The 12,650-nt window shown below is 36.9% G+C and overlaps 2 protein-coding genes across 7 annotated transcripts in view; one reads left to right on the top strand and one right to left on the bottom strand.

Moving 5' to 3' along the window:
• Window positions 1-12,650, bottom strand: part of CENPP (centromere protein P) — a 261,592-nt gene that overhangs the window by 47,678 nt on the left and 201,264 nt on the right. The gene's annotated exons all lie outside the window — the stretch shown is intronic.
• The window catches only part of ECM2 (extracellular matrix protein 2), a 39,187-nt gene that overhangs the window by 3,962 nt on the left and 22,575 nt on the right, over window positions 1-12,650 (top strand). For both annotated transcript variants that reach the window (XM_074330157.1, XM_019713823.2), the window contains exon 2: window positions 10,411-10,720. In XM_074330157.1, the coding sequence (XP_074186258.1) occupies window positions 10,435-10,720 (286 nt within the window). In that variant the 5' untranslated portion in view covers window positions 10,411-10,434. The remainder of the gene's footprint in view (window positions 1-10,410; window positions 10,721-12,650) is intronic.

Here is a 12,650-nt window from a genome sequence, read left to right as displayed (position 1 = left end):
AGAATACATCCTCCTTTCAGAATAAACAAAAAAGATAAGCTTTTTCAAATAAAAAGAGAATTGGTCATCAGTATTCTAGCACTGAAGGAATTACAGAAATAAAATAATACCAATAGAAGATTGGAGATGCAAGAAGGAATAACGAGAAACAAAAAGGATAAATGTTTAGGTAAACTAAACCTCAACTGGGGGCAGTTAAAGCTAAAAATAAAATGATGCAAAAAATATATTAAGCAGACATTAACCAAAAGAACACAACAACATTATTAGACAAAGTAGATCTTACGACAAAAAGCACTACTAGAGATACAGAAAGTACTTAACAATAATAACCCCAGAAACATATAACAATTCTAAATTTGTATCTACCTATAACATAGCTTCAAAATATGTTAGTAAATATGATCAAAGTGACTTATAAGTATTAAACTACATCCAAAAATAAACCTAAGGGATAATATAGTTCAAAAACAATGAAGACTCTATTATTACATTATTTGTAAATTAAACCTAAAACACAAAAATACTTCCAGAAGATATATGGACAAATGTTTAAAATAACAAAAAACTGGTAAAAATTAAATGCCCACCATCAAATTGTTTGTTCAATAACTTGTGGAATGAAAATAGTGTACAAACCTGATGGATTTACATACATTGACATATACGAGGTCTGACAATTAAGTTCGTGAACTCATCCTAGAAAAAAATGCTACATACCTCATCACTGAATATCACTACAATCACCTTCGAAATACTCCCCTTGGGAAGCTGTGCACCGATGCCAGTGTCTAGTCTATCCTTCAAAGCAATTTTGGAACTCTTTTTCTGGAATGGCCATCAGAGCTGTTGTCGTATTACCCTTGATGTCCTGAATGTCATCAAAATATCTTCCTTTCAATATTTCCTTTACCTTCAGGTAAAGAAAGAAGTCATTGGGGGCCAGATCAAGTGAGTAGGGAGGGTGTTCCAATACAGTTATTTGTTTACTGGCTAAAAACTCCCTCATAGACAGTGCCATGTGAGTTGGTACATTGTCAAGATGCAAGAGCCATGAATTATTGGCAAAAGGTTCAGGTCATCTAACTTTTTCATGCAGCCTTTTCAGCACTTCCAGATAGTAAACTTGGTTAACTGTCCAGTTGGTACAAATTCACAATGAATAATCCCTCTGATAATCAAAAAAGGTTAGTAACATCGTTGCAACAAGTTCGCAAACTTAATTGTCAGACCTCGTATGTACACAATTTATTACTGAGTAAAAATAAAATAAATTGCAGCATAACATATACCTAACCATTCCATTTGTGTTTAAATGTGTATGTGCATATGTGTTTAGAAGGGGTTAGGAAAGATACACTAAAATAGGGGTTGGGAAACTATAGCCCAAGTGCATCAGAACACAGCCACGCCCATCCATTTACTTATCTTCTGTGGTTACTTTGGGGCTACAATAACAGCAATTGAGTAGTTTTGACAGAGACTGTTGGCTCACAAAGCTAAAAATACTGACTCTCTTGACCTTGATGAAAAAGTGTGCCTATTTTGTACTAAACTATGAATTATGGTTAAGGTAACTAATCCTTTATGCCTTATACACATATGTATCATTTCGAGTTGTTTTTTTAATACACTATTTGTATAATTTTAAACACATCCTAAAAAGGATTAGAGAAAAAAATGATGACGACCATTGATTAGAGCGTGGTGCTAATAACACCAAAATTGCCAGTACGATCCCCACATGAGGCGTGTGAGCTGTGCCCTCCTTAAAAAACAACAACACGTATCACTAAAAGAAAAAAAAAATAAGACGACCTTAGGAGAGAGAAACTGTGTGAACATGGCTTTTATCTTTAAATCTCTTATGGGCTATCATGTGGACAACCAATTATAGCTCAACCTAAGAAAGACCTTTTGGACAGAGTTGTCTGAACATGGAAGATAAAGAATTCCCCACTACTAGAAAAGTACATGACTTCAAAGACTCATTCCAAATCTGAGCTCTACACAGTGAAGCACCATTATAAATGATATAGATTGTTAGGAAACAACAGCATCACCTGAGCACAACAGAAATACAAACTGAAAGGAGGATCATAAATTGAAGAATATGCAATTCTGACGACATGAGCTTATGTATGAGACTTGGAAACAGATCAAAAGAAAAGAATGCCTTGGAATTAGTAGGATAGCTTGGGTTACCATATGGAAATAATTCATTTATAACTAACCCCATTTAGTTACAACTCATTAGGTTCTGCCTATAAGCAACAAGGGACTGTCCTGATTAAAAACCTTCAGTAACTATTTCTCTAAACCAGGGTTTCTGCATCCGGGCACTACTGACATTCTGGGCTGGCTGACTCCGTGCTGTGGTAGACCGTCCTGGGCACTGCAAGACAGTTAGCAGTATCCCTGGCCTCTACACACTGACAGCCAAAGTGCCCCTCTCGCTTGTGACTACTGAAAATGTATCCAGAGGTTGCCCAGTGTCCCCTGGGGCAAAATCCTTCCCTGTCCAGAACCACTACTATAAACTGTGGGCTGGCAAACTTGCTGCAAGCTAGTTTGGATTTTGCAGACTACATTGTTAGTCTGTCTTAACTATTCAACTCTGCCATTGCTGTGCAAAAAGTAGCCATAAGCAATATATAAATAAATGAGGGTGGCTGTGCCAATAAAACCTTATATATGGATATTGAAATGTTAATTTCTTATAGTTTAATCTGTCATATTATTCTTTTAAATTTTAAAACCATGAAAATATAAAAATTATGTTTAGCCTATAGGCTGTACAAAGGAACTCAGCAAGCCCAATTTGGCCTTGAGCGCTTCATTTCCTGACACCTGGTCTAAGTTACTCTCAACCTCGCAGCCTGGTCCTCAAGACCCTCACTTCAGCTCCACCCGAGGAGAGGTCTGAGGTCACACAACATTGCTAAGTGCCTCGGACCAACAGGGAGTATGGATTTGACTTATCACATGATTTCCATGTTTGATTCTGCAGTTGCTCTCTTACTCTGAACATCAAAGTGGTAGCCCGATTCAAATATAGTGGTAGAGATAATTATAGTGCATATATTTATAGTGTACCTGTAAATTATAAATTAAAAATTATTATAAATGAAAGTGCATATATCTAAAGTGTACCTGTAAAACTGTGGCCACAATCCAGGGAATACACCCAGCACCTCCAAAGTTCACTCATAACCTTGGTGACCTCCTCCACCTACCAGGCTGCCAAGTCCCCGTCCCTCAGAAGTTGCTAAGCAACCACTGAGGTGCTTTCCTTGTAGCAAAGGTTGTATTTCCTACAGTTTTATATAAATGGAATCAGTATGTATCCTTTTGGGTGACACTTCTTTTATTCAACATTTCTAGATTCACCTGCTGTTACTGCTAAGTAGTCTTCCACTGCATATCCATACAGATTATAGATTGTTTACCTACTAACATGTTGATGGACATTTGAATGGCTTGTGCTTTTTGTCTGGTATGAAGAAAGCTTTTATGAACATTTATAAAAGAGTCTTCGTGAGGACATATGCTTTCTTTCTGTTGGGTAAATGTCTAGGAGTGGAATGGCTGGGTAAGTAGCAGGTGCATGTTTAACTTTTGAAGTAACTGCCAAACTGTTTTCCAAAAATGTCTATGCTGTTTTACATCACCAAGGGCATTGTGTGAGAACTTTAGTTACTCCATATCCTTGCCAAACACTTGCTATGGTCTGCCTTTTTAATTTTAGCCATTCCAATAGGTGTGTAGCAGTGTCTTATTGAGGTTTCAATTTCTATTTCCGTAATGACTCATGATTTTGAGTACCCTGTCATGGGCTTATTTGCCATTTGTGATCATCTTTGGTGAAGTGTGTTCAAAGTTTTGGGCTGTTTTAAAAATTGGGTGGTTTTACAAAGTTCTCAGCACCCAAAATTGGACGCTACTAGAACATATGTATTGTTCTCCACAGTAAGTGACCATTCTGAATGGTCATGACCATTTTGATACAAATGCCAAGGTGAAAACAAAACCCTCTGTAGGATTTGTCAAGGAACCTTTGTAAAAGGAGCAGTTTCCAGCCGTACCAGATGGTACAAGGGAAAGCTCTTGCAGGAGCTTCAAAGGTCTTCAGTCCCTGGAAGATATTGCGGGTTTGGTTCCAGATCACTGCAATAAAGCAAGTTGTAATCTTTTAACTGGTAGAGGGTCTTGCCTTCAATTTGCAAACAACCCAACATCTGTTGGGCGCAATAAAATAAAGTGCAATTTTTAAAAAATTGGGTGGTTTTTCTTTTTTTAATAATTGAGTTAAGACATCTTTATTGTTGATACAAGTCCTTTGTTGTACATCTTGCAAATAATTTTCCTATTATGTGGCATGACTTTTCATGTTCTTAACAGTGTCTTTTGAAGAGAAAAAGATTTCTATTTTGATGAAGTTCAATTTATTTTTAAAAATATTTCATGCTTTCATTGCTGTATTTAAGAAATCTTTGCTAAACCCAAGGTCCCCAAAAGTTTTTCCTTTGTTTACTTCTACAAATAATTTTTCCTCTTACATTATCTACGACAATTTTTTATACTGTATTTTTGTTTCGTATGTGACTATACAATTATTCTAGTACCCTGTGTTGAAAAGATAACCCTTCCTCCATTAAAACTGTTTTGGTACCTCTATCAAAACGCAATTGACTGTGTATGTTTAGTCTATTTCTGTACTCTCTATTCTGTTGATTTACTTGTCTATCTTAACACCAATATCACACCATCTTTATTTCTCTAGCTTTTAATACGTATTGAAATCAGGTAGTGTTAGCCCTCCAAATTTGTTCTTTTTTTTACAAAGTTGTTTTGGCTGTTCTAGGCTCTTTGCATTTCCATTTAAGTTTTAGAACCACCATGTCAATTTTTTTAAAAAGTCTGCTGGAATTTTGATTGGATTTGTGACAAATTTATAGATTAATTTAAGGGAGAATTGAGAATTTAAAACTAAGTGGTCTGATTCATATATACATTATATATCTCCATTTATATAGGTCTTCGTTCATTTATTTCAGCAATTCTTTAGTTTCCAGAGCAGTAATCTTGCACATCTTTTGTCAGAACTATCCTTTAGGATATCACATTTTTATGTTATTATAAACAGTTTCATTTTTAACTTCATTTCCTGATTGTCATTAGTATATAGAAATAATCTTGATTTTTGTATCCCTGATCTTGATCTTGAATCCTGAAACTTCACTAAGCTCTTATTACTTGTGAAACTTTTTTGTAGGATTTCCTACATAGATGATCATGACATTTGTGAATAAAGCCAGTTTTACTTCTTTCTTTCCAATTTGGATGCATTTTACTTCTTGGTCTTACCTTACTATATTGGCTATAACATTCAGTAAAATGTTGACTAGAAGTGGTGAGACCAGACCCCCTTTCATTGTTCCTGATCTTAAGGGGAAAACATTGTATTGAACAATTAAGGATGAGGTTTACCAACATGTTTTTTATATATGACAATTATCAGATTTAGGTTTACAGTAAGTTAAAATCAATGAACTGACACTGAGACATCATTATGACCAAGTCCATAATTTACAATTCACATTTGGTGTTGTACACTGTATAGGTTTGGATAAATGTATAATGACATGTATACACCATGACAGTATCATGGAATATTTTCACTGCCCTAAAAATCTTCTGTGCTCCATCTATTCATCCCTCCCCCATGAAACCAACTCCTGGCAACCACTGATTTTTTTACTGCCTTTTCCACAATGCCGTATAGTTACAATCATACAGCATTAGCATTTCAGATTGGCTTCTTTCACTTAGCAGTATGCATTTAATGTTCTTCCATGTCTTTGCATGGATTGCCAGCTCATTTCATTTTAGCACTGAATAATATTCCATTGTCTGGATGGACTTCAGTTTATCTACTCACCTACTGAAAGACATCTCAGTTCCTTCCAAGTTTTGGCAATTGTGAATAAAGCTGATGTAAACATCCACGTGTAGGTTTTTGTGTGGATATAAGTTTTCAACCCATTTGAGTAAATATCAAGGAGCATGATTGCTGGGTCATATATTAAGAATATATTTAGTTTTCTAAAAAACTGCCCAACTGTCTTCCAAAGTGGCTGTACCATCTTGCGCTGGCACCAGCAACGAATGAGAGTTCCCGTGGCTTCACATCATTGCCAGCATTTGGTGTGGTCAGCGTTTTTGATTTTGGCTATTCTAATAGTTGTATAGTGCTATCTTGTTTTAACTTGCAATCTACTATTTTAAAATCAATATTTGAGACAGGAAAATAGAAATTCTGGATGATAACTATGGATTTGTCTATTTCTTCTTGCAGTTCTATCGGTTTTTTTCTTAATGCATTTCAAAGCTGTATTGCTCTGTATATAAGGTTTAGGATTGTTACATCTTCACGACAAAAAAAAATCCCTTTATCATTATGCAATGGCTCTTTTTATGCTTGATAATATTCTTCTTCATCTTATCTACTTCATCTAATATTATAATACCCATTCCACTTTATTTTTCAGTTGACATACAATATTGTATTAGTTTCCAGTGTATAACATAGTGATTAGACATTTATATAACTTACAAAGTGATCACCCCAGTAAGTCTGGTACCTACCTGACTATATTCCCTATGCTGTATGTTACATCCCAGAATTCAATTTTTCTTTTGATTAGTGTTACCATAGTATATATTTTCTAACCTTTTAATTTTAACCCATTTGTATCTATATTTAGCATGAGTTTCTTGTAGGCAGTATCTAGTTGGGTCCTGTTTTTTTAAATTCAATCTGACAGTCTCTGTCTTTCAATTGTGGCATTTAATCAATTTACATTTAATATAATTTACATATATGATTTGGATTATTTTTATCATTCCACTTTATCTCCTTTATTGGCTTATTAGCTGTAACTCTTTTTGTTTCCTGGTTACCTTCAGGCTCATAATATGCACCTTTAACTTACTACAGTTTACTTTCAAGTGATATTATTCCACTTTGCTTATAGTATAAGAAACTTACAACAGTACATTGACATTTCCTATTTCTTTCACTTTGCTTCTGTTCCCATACATTTTACTTCTACTTATGTGATAAACACCCAAACACAGTATTATTGTATTAATGTAATTGTTAAACAGTTGAGTGTATTAGTCAATTATCTTTTCTTTGAGTACCTTAAAGATGTTGCTCTCCTGTCTTCTGGCTTGTACTATTTCTGAAGAGAAGTCTGCCTTTATTTATAACTTTGTGTCTTTTTTTTTCTGGTTGCTTTTAACATTTTCTCTTTTAAGACAATTTGAATATGGTAAATATTTGGTACAATTTTCTTTATATTTCTTATGTTTGGGGTTCAACAGGCTTGGATATGTGGGTTTATCATTTTCATCAAACTTGGAAAATGATCGGTCTTTATTTCTTAATATTTTTGTGCCTCCCTAGTCCTTTGGGGACTGGAATTGGACATAAATTGATCTGCCTGTAGTTATCCCACAGCTCAATGATGCTCTGTTCTTGTTTTTCATTAGCCTTTTGTGTATAATATATGTGTATTTAATTTTGGATAATATCTATGACTATGTTTTCAAGTTCACTAATTTCTTCTGTAATGTCTAATGTGCTATTCATCCCTTGTAGTCTAGTTTTCATCTCTCACGTTGTAGTTTTCATCTTTAGATATTTGATTTGGATCTCTTTAAATATCTTTCCTCTACCTTCTTGAGTATCTGGAATATAGTTATAATAACTTTTAATGGCCTACTTAATAATTATGTCAGCTTACCATTTTGGAGTTGGTTTCAATAGATTGATTTTTCTCATCATTGTGGGTCAACTCTTCCTTCTTTGTGTGCTTGGAAAATTTTTGCTGGAGTCTCAGGCACTGTTAGGTGCTCTGGGACATGGTTAAGTTATTGTACCTCATTTCTTCCTTTCAGGAAGGCTTGTTGTTCAGTTGTTAAATGGGATCAGGGCAGCTGTTAGTCTAGGGTTAACTATTTCTCCTGCTGTGCCAGTATCCTGATGCCCTGTGAAGTACAGGTTTTCCACTCTGACTGGTGTGCACACAAACTCTCCCCAGCCTTTTTTGAGCCTCAGGGATTTTTTTTTTTTTTTACAGGAGTTGTTTCTCCAGTGTTGAGTACTTTAGTCAGTACTCAGGTGAAGGTTTGAGGTCTCTGGAAGGTGTTTTCTTGGTAGCTCTCACCTCTCTGTACCCTGCCCTGTAAGCTCTTGCCTCTCTGGCATCCCCAGACCCCCAGGTCTGTCTTTTCAGCTGAGGGAGACTGGGGCTCCGCTTGGGCGCCCTCTCTGGGCTGCTGTCGGGGAAGGAGTTCCCTCCAGGCAGTAAGCAGGGCTTCACCTCTCAGAGAGCTCTGTCTGTGCTATTCCATGTCTAATGTTTGAAAATGTTGTTTCATGTATTTTGTCTGAATTTTAAGTTGTTTTAGAAGGGAAGTTTTATCTGGTCTATTAATTCCATCTTGGCTGGAAGCAGAAGTCAGATTTGATAAGTCCTGTCACAACATTGGTGTAATGGCTGATGGGTTCTCTAGGAAGTGACCATAAACTAACTTGCACTTCTTCAGGAGTCACTACTTCCTGGAGTCACTGTGTTATTAGCTGTCCATCCGCAAGAATGTTGGCAAGGCAGGGATGCAAGCCTCCCACAAACAAGTGCTCGTATTCTTGGCCTGCAGGTGATGTACCTTATGGTAGAATGTCAAAATAGGTCAGCGAGTGACATTTGTACCTAGGCAAAGGAACCAGGGTGGCAACCCGATGTTTGGTAGTCAAGGTAGGTTCCTATTGAGAGATCACGATATTGGCGGCACCTGAAAATGCTCCCCCATCTCCTACACATCTGGGTGGCAGGCACTGAGGCGTGGAGGCCTGCTGTACTCCCAGGACACAGCCTCTACTCAGATGCCCTTGAGATGCCCACAGCTTACCCACAGGTTTTGAAATAGACCTGTAAGACAGTAGTAGCTGAATGTCAACGGATCACTTTATTTCATACAGAAAGGCTGAATCACATGCTTAGTGGGTCTCTGGGCTATTTTCTAAGGTCCCCACAAAACTGCTGGTTGACAGCCTGAGGCCACTGTTGGCCCATTGAGCCTTCCAAGTCCCTCCTTTGCAGTTGGAGTTTTCATCTCTGTATGTAACATCACCTTGAACCTTTACCACTCCTGCCCATTGCCAGCCAGAGTGGTGTTTTCTGAAGTAGGAGTTTTGTTCTCGTTGACAGAGGTGATCAAGGCAGGCCTGTGAGCAAAGCTGCACTTAACTGGTGATGCTGGGTCCTTAGGGTCCCTGGGTTTTCAGGTTCTCCTCCACACTCCCTGGCTGTGTAGAGAGGGTACTCCAACTCAGCGAGTACTGACAGGGAGGGAACCTGTGGGAAGAGCTGCCAGGGAAGAGCAAGGGTAGGGACACTGGCCCTATGCTCAGAGGGACAATGACAATGTGCAAACCTTCCCTGTGGAACTAAGTGACGCCGGAGCGTATGCCTGCTGATCCTTCACCAGCCCCCGCGAACACACGGTGGAGGGCTTCTCTCTACCTGTCCTTGCTACCTGACTAAAGGGCCTGGCCCATCCCATCAGACCACAATGCCACTACCACACTTAGTCTTCCTCAGCAAGAGTACTTAAGTAGTCACGGCTCAAATACATGTCTCAGTTCACCACACCGAGAGCCCTGTGCTGCTCTCGAGAGCAGCTAAGAGTTACTGTCTCTTCTTACCTCTTTATAACAGATGCTCGTTTACTGTTATTTTTATATGGTGCAATCAGGTCCTCTCCCTCAAAAAAGAAAATTCTAAAGCTGGAGAATAAAAGAACAAAACAGAAGAGCTAGGAAGTTGGGTTATGGATGATGTCAGTCACAAGATGACTTGGCAGACAGGTGGAGAGAATCCCGAGTGACCTCTGAAAGCCTACCACACAGGGCGCCAGAGAAGGGTCGGCAAACGCTGGCCCAGGCGCCAACACGGCCCACTGCCTGTTTTTGTAAATAGTTTTACTGGTGGACAGCTCCACCTATCTCTGTCCATATTGTCTGCTTTCGTGCTACAAGGGCTGAGTGGGCTAGTTATGACAGGAAACATACGGCCTGTTAAGCGTAAAATACTTCTATCTGTTCCTTTACAGAAAAAGTCTGCTCATGCCTGGTGTGGAGATAATGATATTAAATATTCTCTGATTTTGACAGAAAATTTCTACATGCTGATTTTGCAGTATTACTATAGCGTAGAGCCCATATAGCGTGTTATTTCCCAAAGACTCGCAGCTGAGGAATACAGGCAATTGTAAGCCAGTTTTCAGAGGTAAAAATTTAGTTACAACTAACTCTGAAATTCTGTTTCATTCTCATTCTAGGAATTGGATAGTGAAAAAGCAAGCATGAAGTTTGCAGGTTTGTTTTGTTTTTTTCTGCTTATCATTTTTCAAACTGACTTTGGACAAAATGAAGGAACTCCAAGGAAGCAAAAAAGGAAGATGCATTACAGAAAACTGAGGAAAAGTTTTTTGTCTAACCACAGACCCAGTAGACAGCTTGGGATTCAGCAAACAACGACGGTGACACCAACAGTGACACTTCCCATGGTTGACCTGGATTATGGCATGGAGAAGTTTGAATCCTTTTTAAAGTTTCTTGGAGTAGAATCAAGCTATAATGTGCTACCAGGTAAGAAAACAGTACTAGGGAGAGGGGGACAGAAGGAATTTCCATGAAGTTAATTTAAAAAAAAAATTCAACTTATATTATTATATTTTGGTTTAATCTATGAAGATACATTTTAAACAACATTTTAAAATCATTTATAGAATGTACTTATAAAATTGGAAAACAGAAAAAAAGTTATCCTACTATACTTATAAAACCATAGTTACTATTTTGTTTTATTTCTAGTCTGTTTACTATGCCATGTATTTTAAATAGTTGTAATCATAATATAGATAATATACACATGAATTTGTCAACTGCTTTTTCACTTATAATGATATATCACCTAGGATATAGAAATATATTCAGATGATTCTATGAATACATGGCTATTAAATATTTTCAATCAAAATTCTTCAACAAAAAATGGATTTTATTTTATTTTATATAAACTGTATATATTTATATTTGATTTTATTTTATATAAAGTACTGAATTTTTAAGGGTTGAAAATATTGGAAATTCTGCCAAAGATTTCAACTAGGCATTTTTAAACACTAGTATTTAATAGTGCACATTTTTGCAGGTTTGGAAGAAAAAAAGAGTAATTACATTATACATGTTACCATTACATAAAACTTTCTGAAGACAAAAGAAAATATCACCACATAATATTCTGTGGCCAATACTTCATATATTGTCTCAAGAAAACCAAATGCTTCTAAATGATGTTATTTCCATGAAATTAACAGAAATAACATACAATTACCATGAAAATATACAATTTAGGTCACATTTACAGCATGGCTGGGAAAAGAGTCAAGAGGCAGGGAAATCTACTAAAACGATATGATAATAACAGTGTACTCACAACTGCTAACGAATGATGCGGTCACAGAAAATGGATGCTAAACATTTCTCAATTGTCCTAAAATGTTTTCCAGTGGTCTTATGGTACTTTTTAAAATTGTGGTAAAACATACATCAAACTTAGCATTTTAACATTTTAAAGTGTACAGTTCACTGGTATTTAGTGCACTCACAATGTTGTGCAACCATCATCACTACAGTTCCTGAACATTTTCTTCCCCACAAAAGGAAACTCCATACATATTAAGCAGTCCCTCCCCATTTTCTCCTAACCCCAGCCCCTGGCAACTACTAGTCTTTCTGTCTCTAACACTTGCCTATCCTGGATAAGTCATATGAAAGGAGTCATATAATATGCAGCCTTTGGTGTCTGGCTTCTGTCACTCAGGATAATGATTTCAAGGATCATCCCCGTTGCACCACATGGCAGTACTTCATTCCTTTTTACGTTGAGTAACATTCCATCATATAGACAGACCACATATAGTTTACCCATTCACCTGCTGATGGACATTTGCGTTGTTTCTACCTTTTGGCTACTGAAAATAGCACAGCTATGAACAACTGTGAACAAGTTTCTATCTGAACTCCTGTTTTCAATTTTCTTGGGTATATACCTAGAAGTGGACATGGGTACCTAGGAGCTGGGCCATATGGTACTTCTGCGTTTAATTTATTGAGAAACCACTAAATGTTTTCCACAAAGGTGATACCATTTTATATACCCACCAGCAATTTTCAAAGATTCCAATTTCTCCGTATCCTTGCCAACATTGGTTATTTTCCATTTTTTTAAATATAGCCATCCATTCTTGTGGATGTGGTTATCTCATTGCGGTTTAATTTCTATTTCCCTAATGACTAATGATATTGAACATCTTTTCATGTGCTTGTTGTCCATTCTATATCTTCTTTGGAGAAATGTCTATTCAAATCCTTTGCCCATTTTTACACTGTGTTATTTGTCTTTCTGTTGTTATAAGAGTTCTTTATGTACATTGTGGATATCAGGCCCTTATCAGACATGATTTGCAAATATGTTCTCCCATTATGTACACTGTCCTTTCACTTTCTTGACAAT

This window comes from Rhinolophus sinicus, linkage group LG04, assembly GCF_036562045.2.
Source record: "Rhinolophus sinicus isolate RSC01 linkage group LG04, ASM3656204v1, whole genome shotgun sequence".
In the NCBI taxonomy this organism is placed as follows: domain Eukaryota; kingdom Metazoa; phylum Chordata; class Mammalia; order Chiroptera; family Rhinolophidae; genus Rhinolophus; species Rhinolophus sinicus.
The sequence above is the reverse complement of the archived record's forward strand: the minus strand, read 5'-3'. Positions and strand labels throughout refer to the sequence as shown.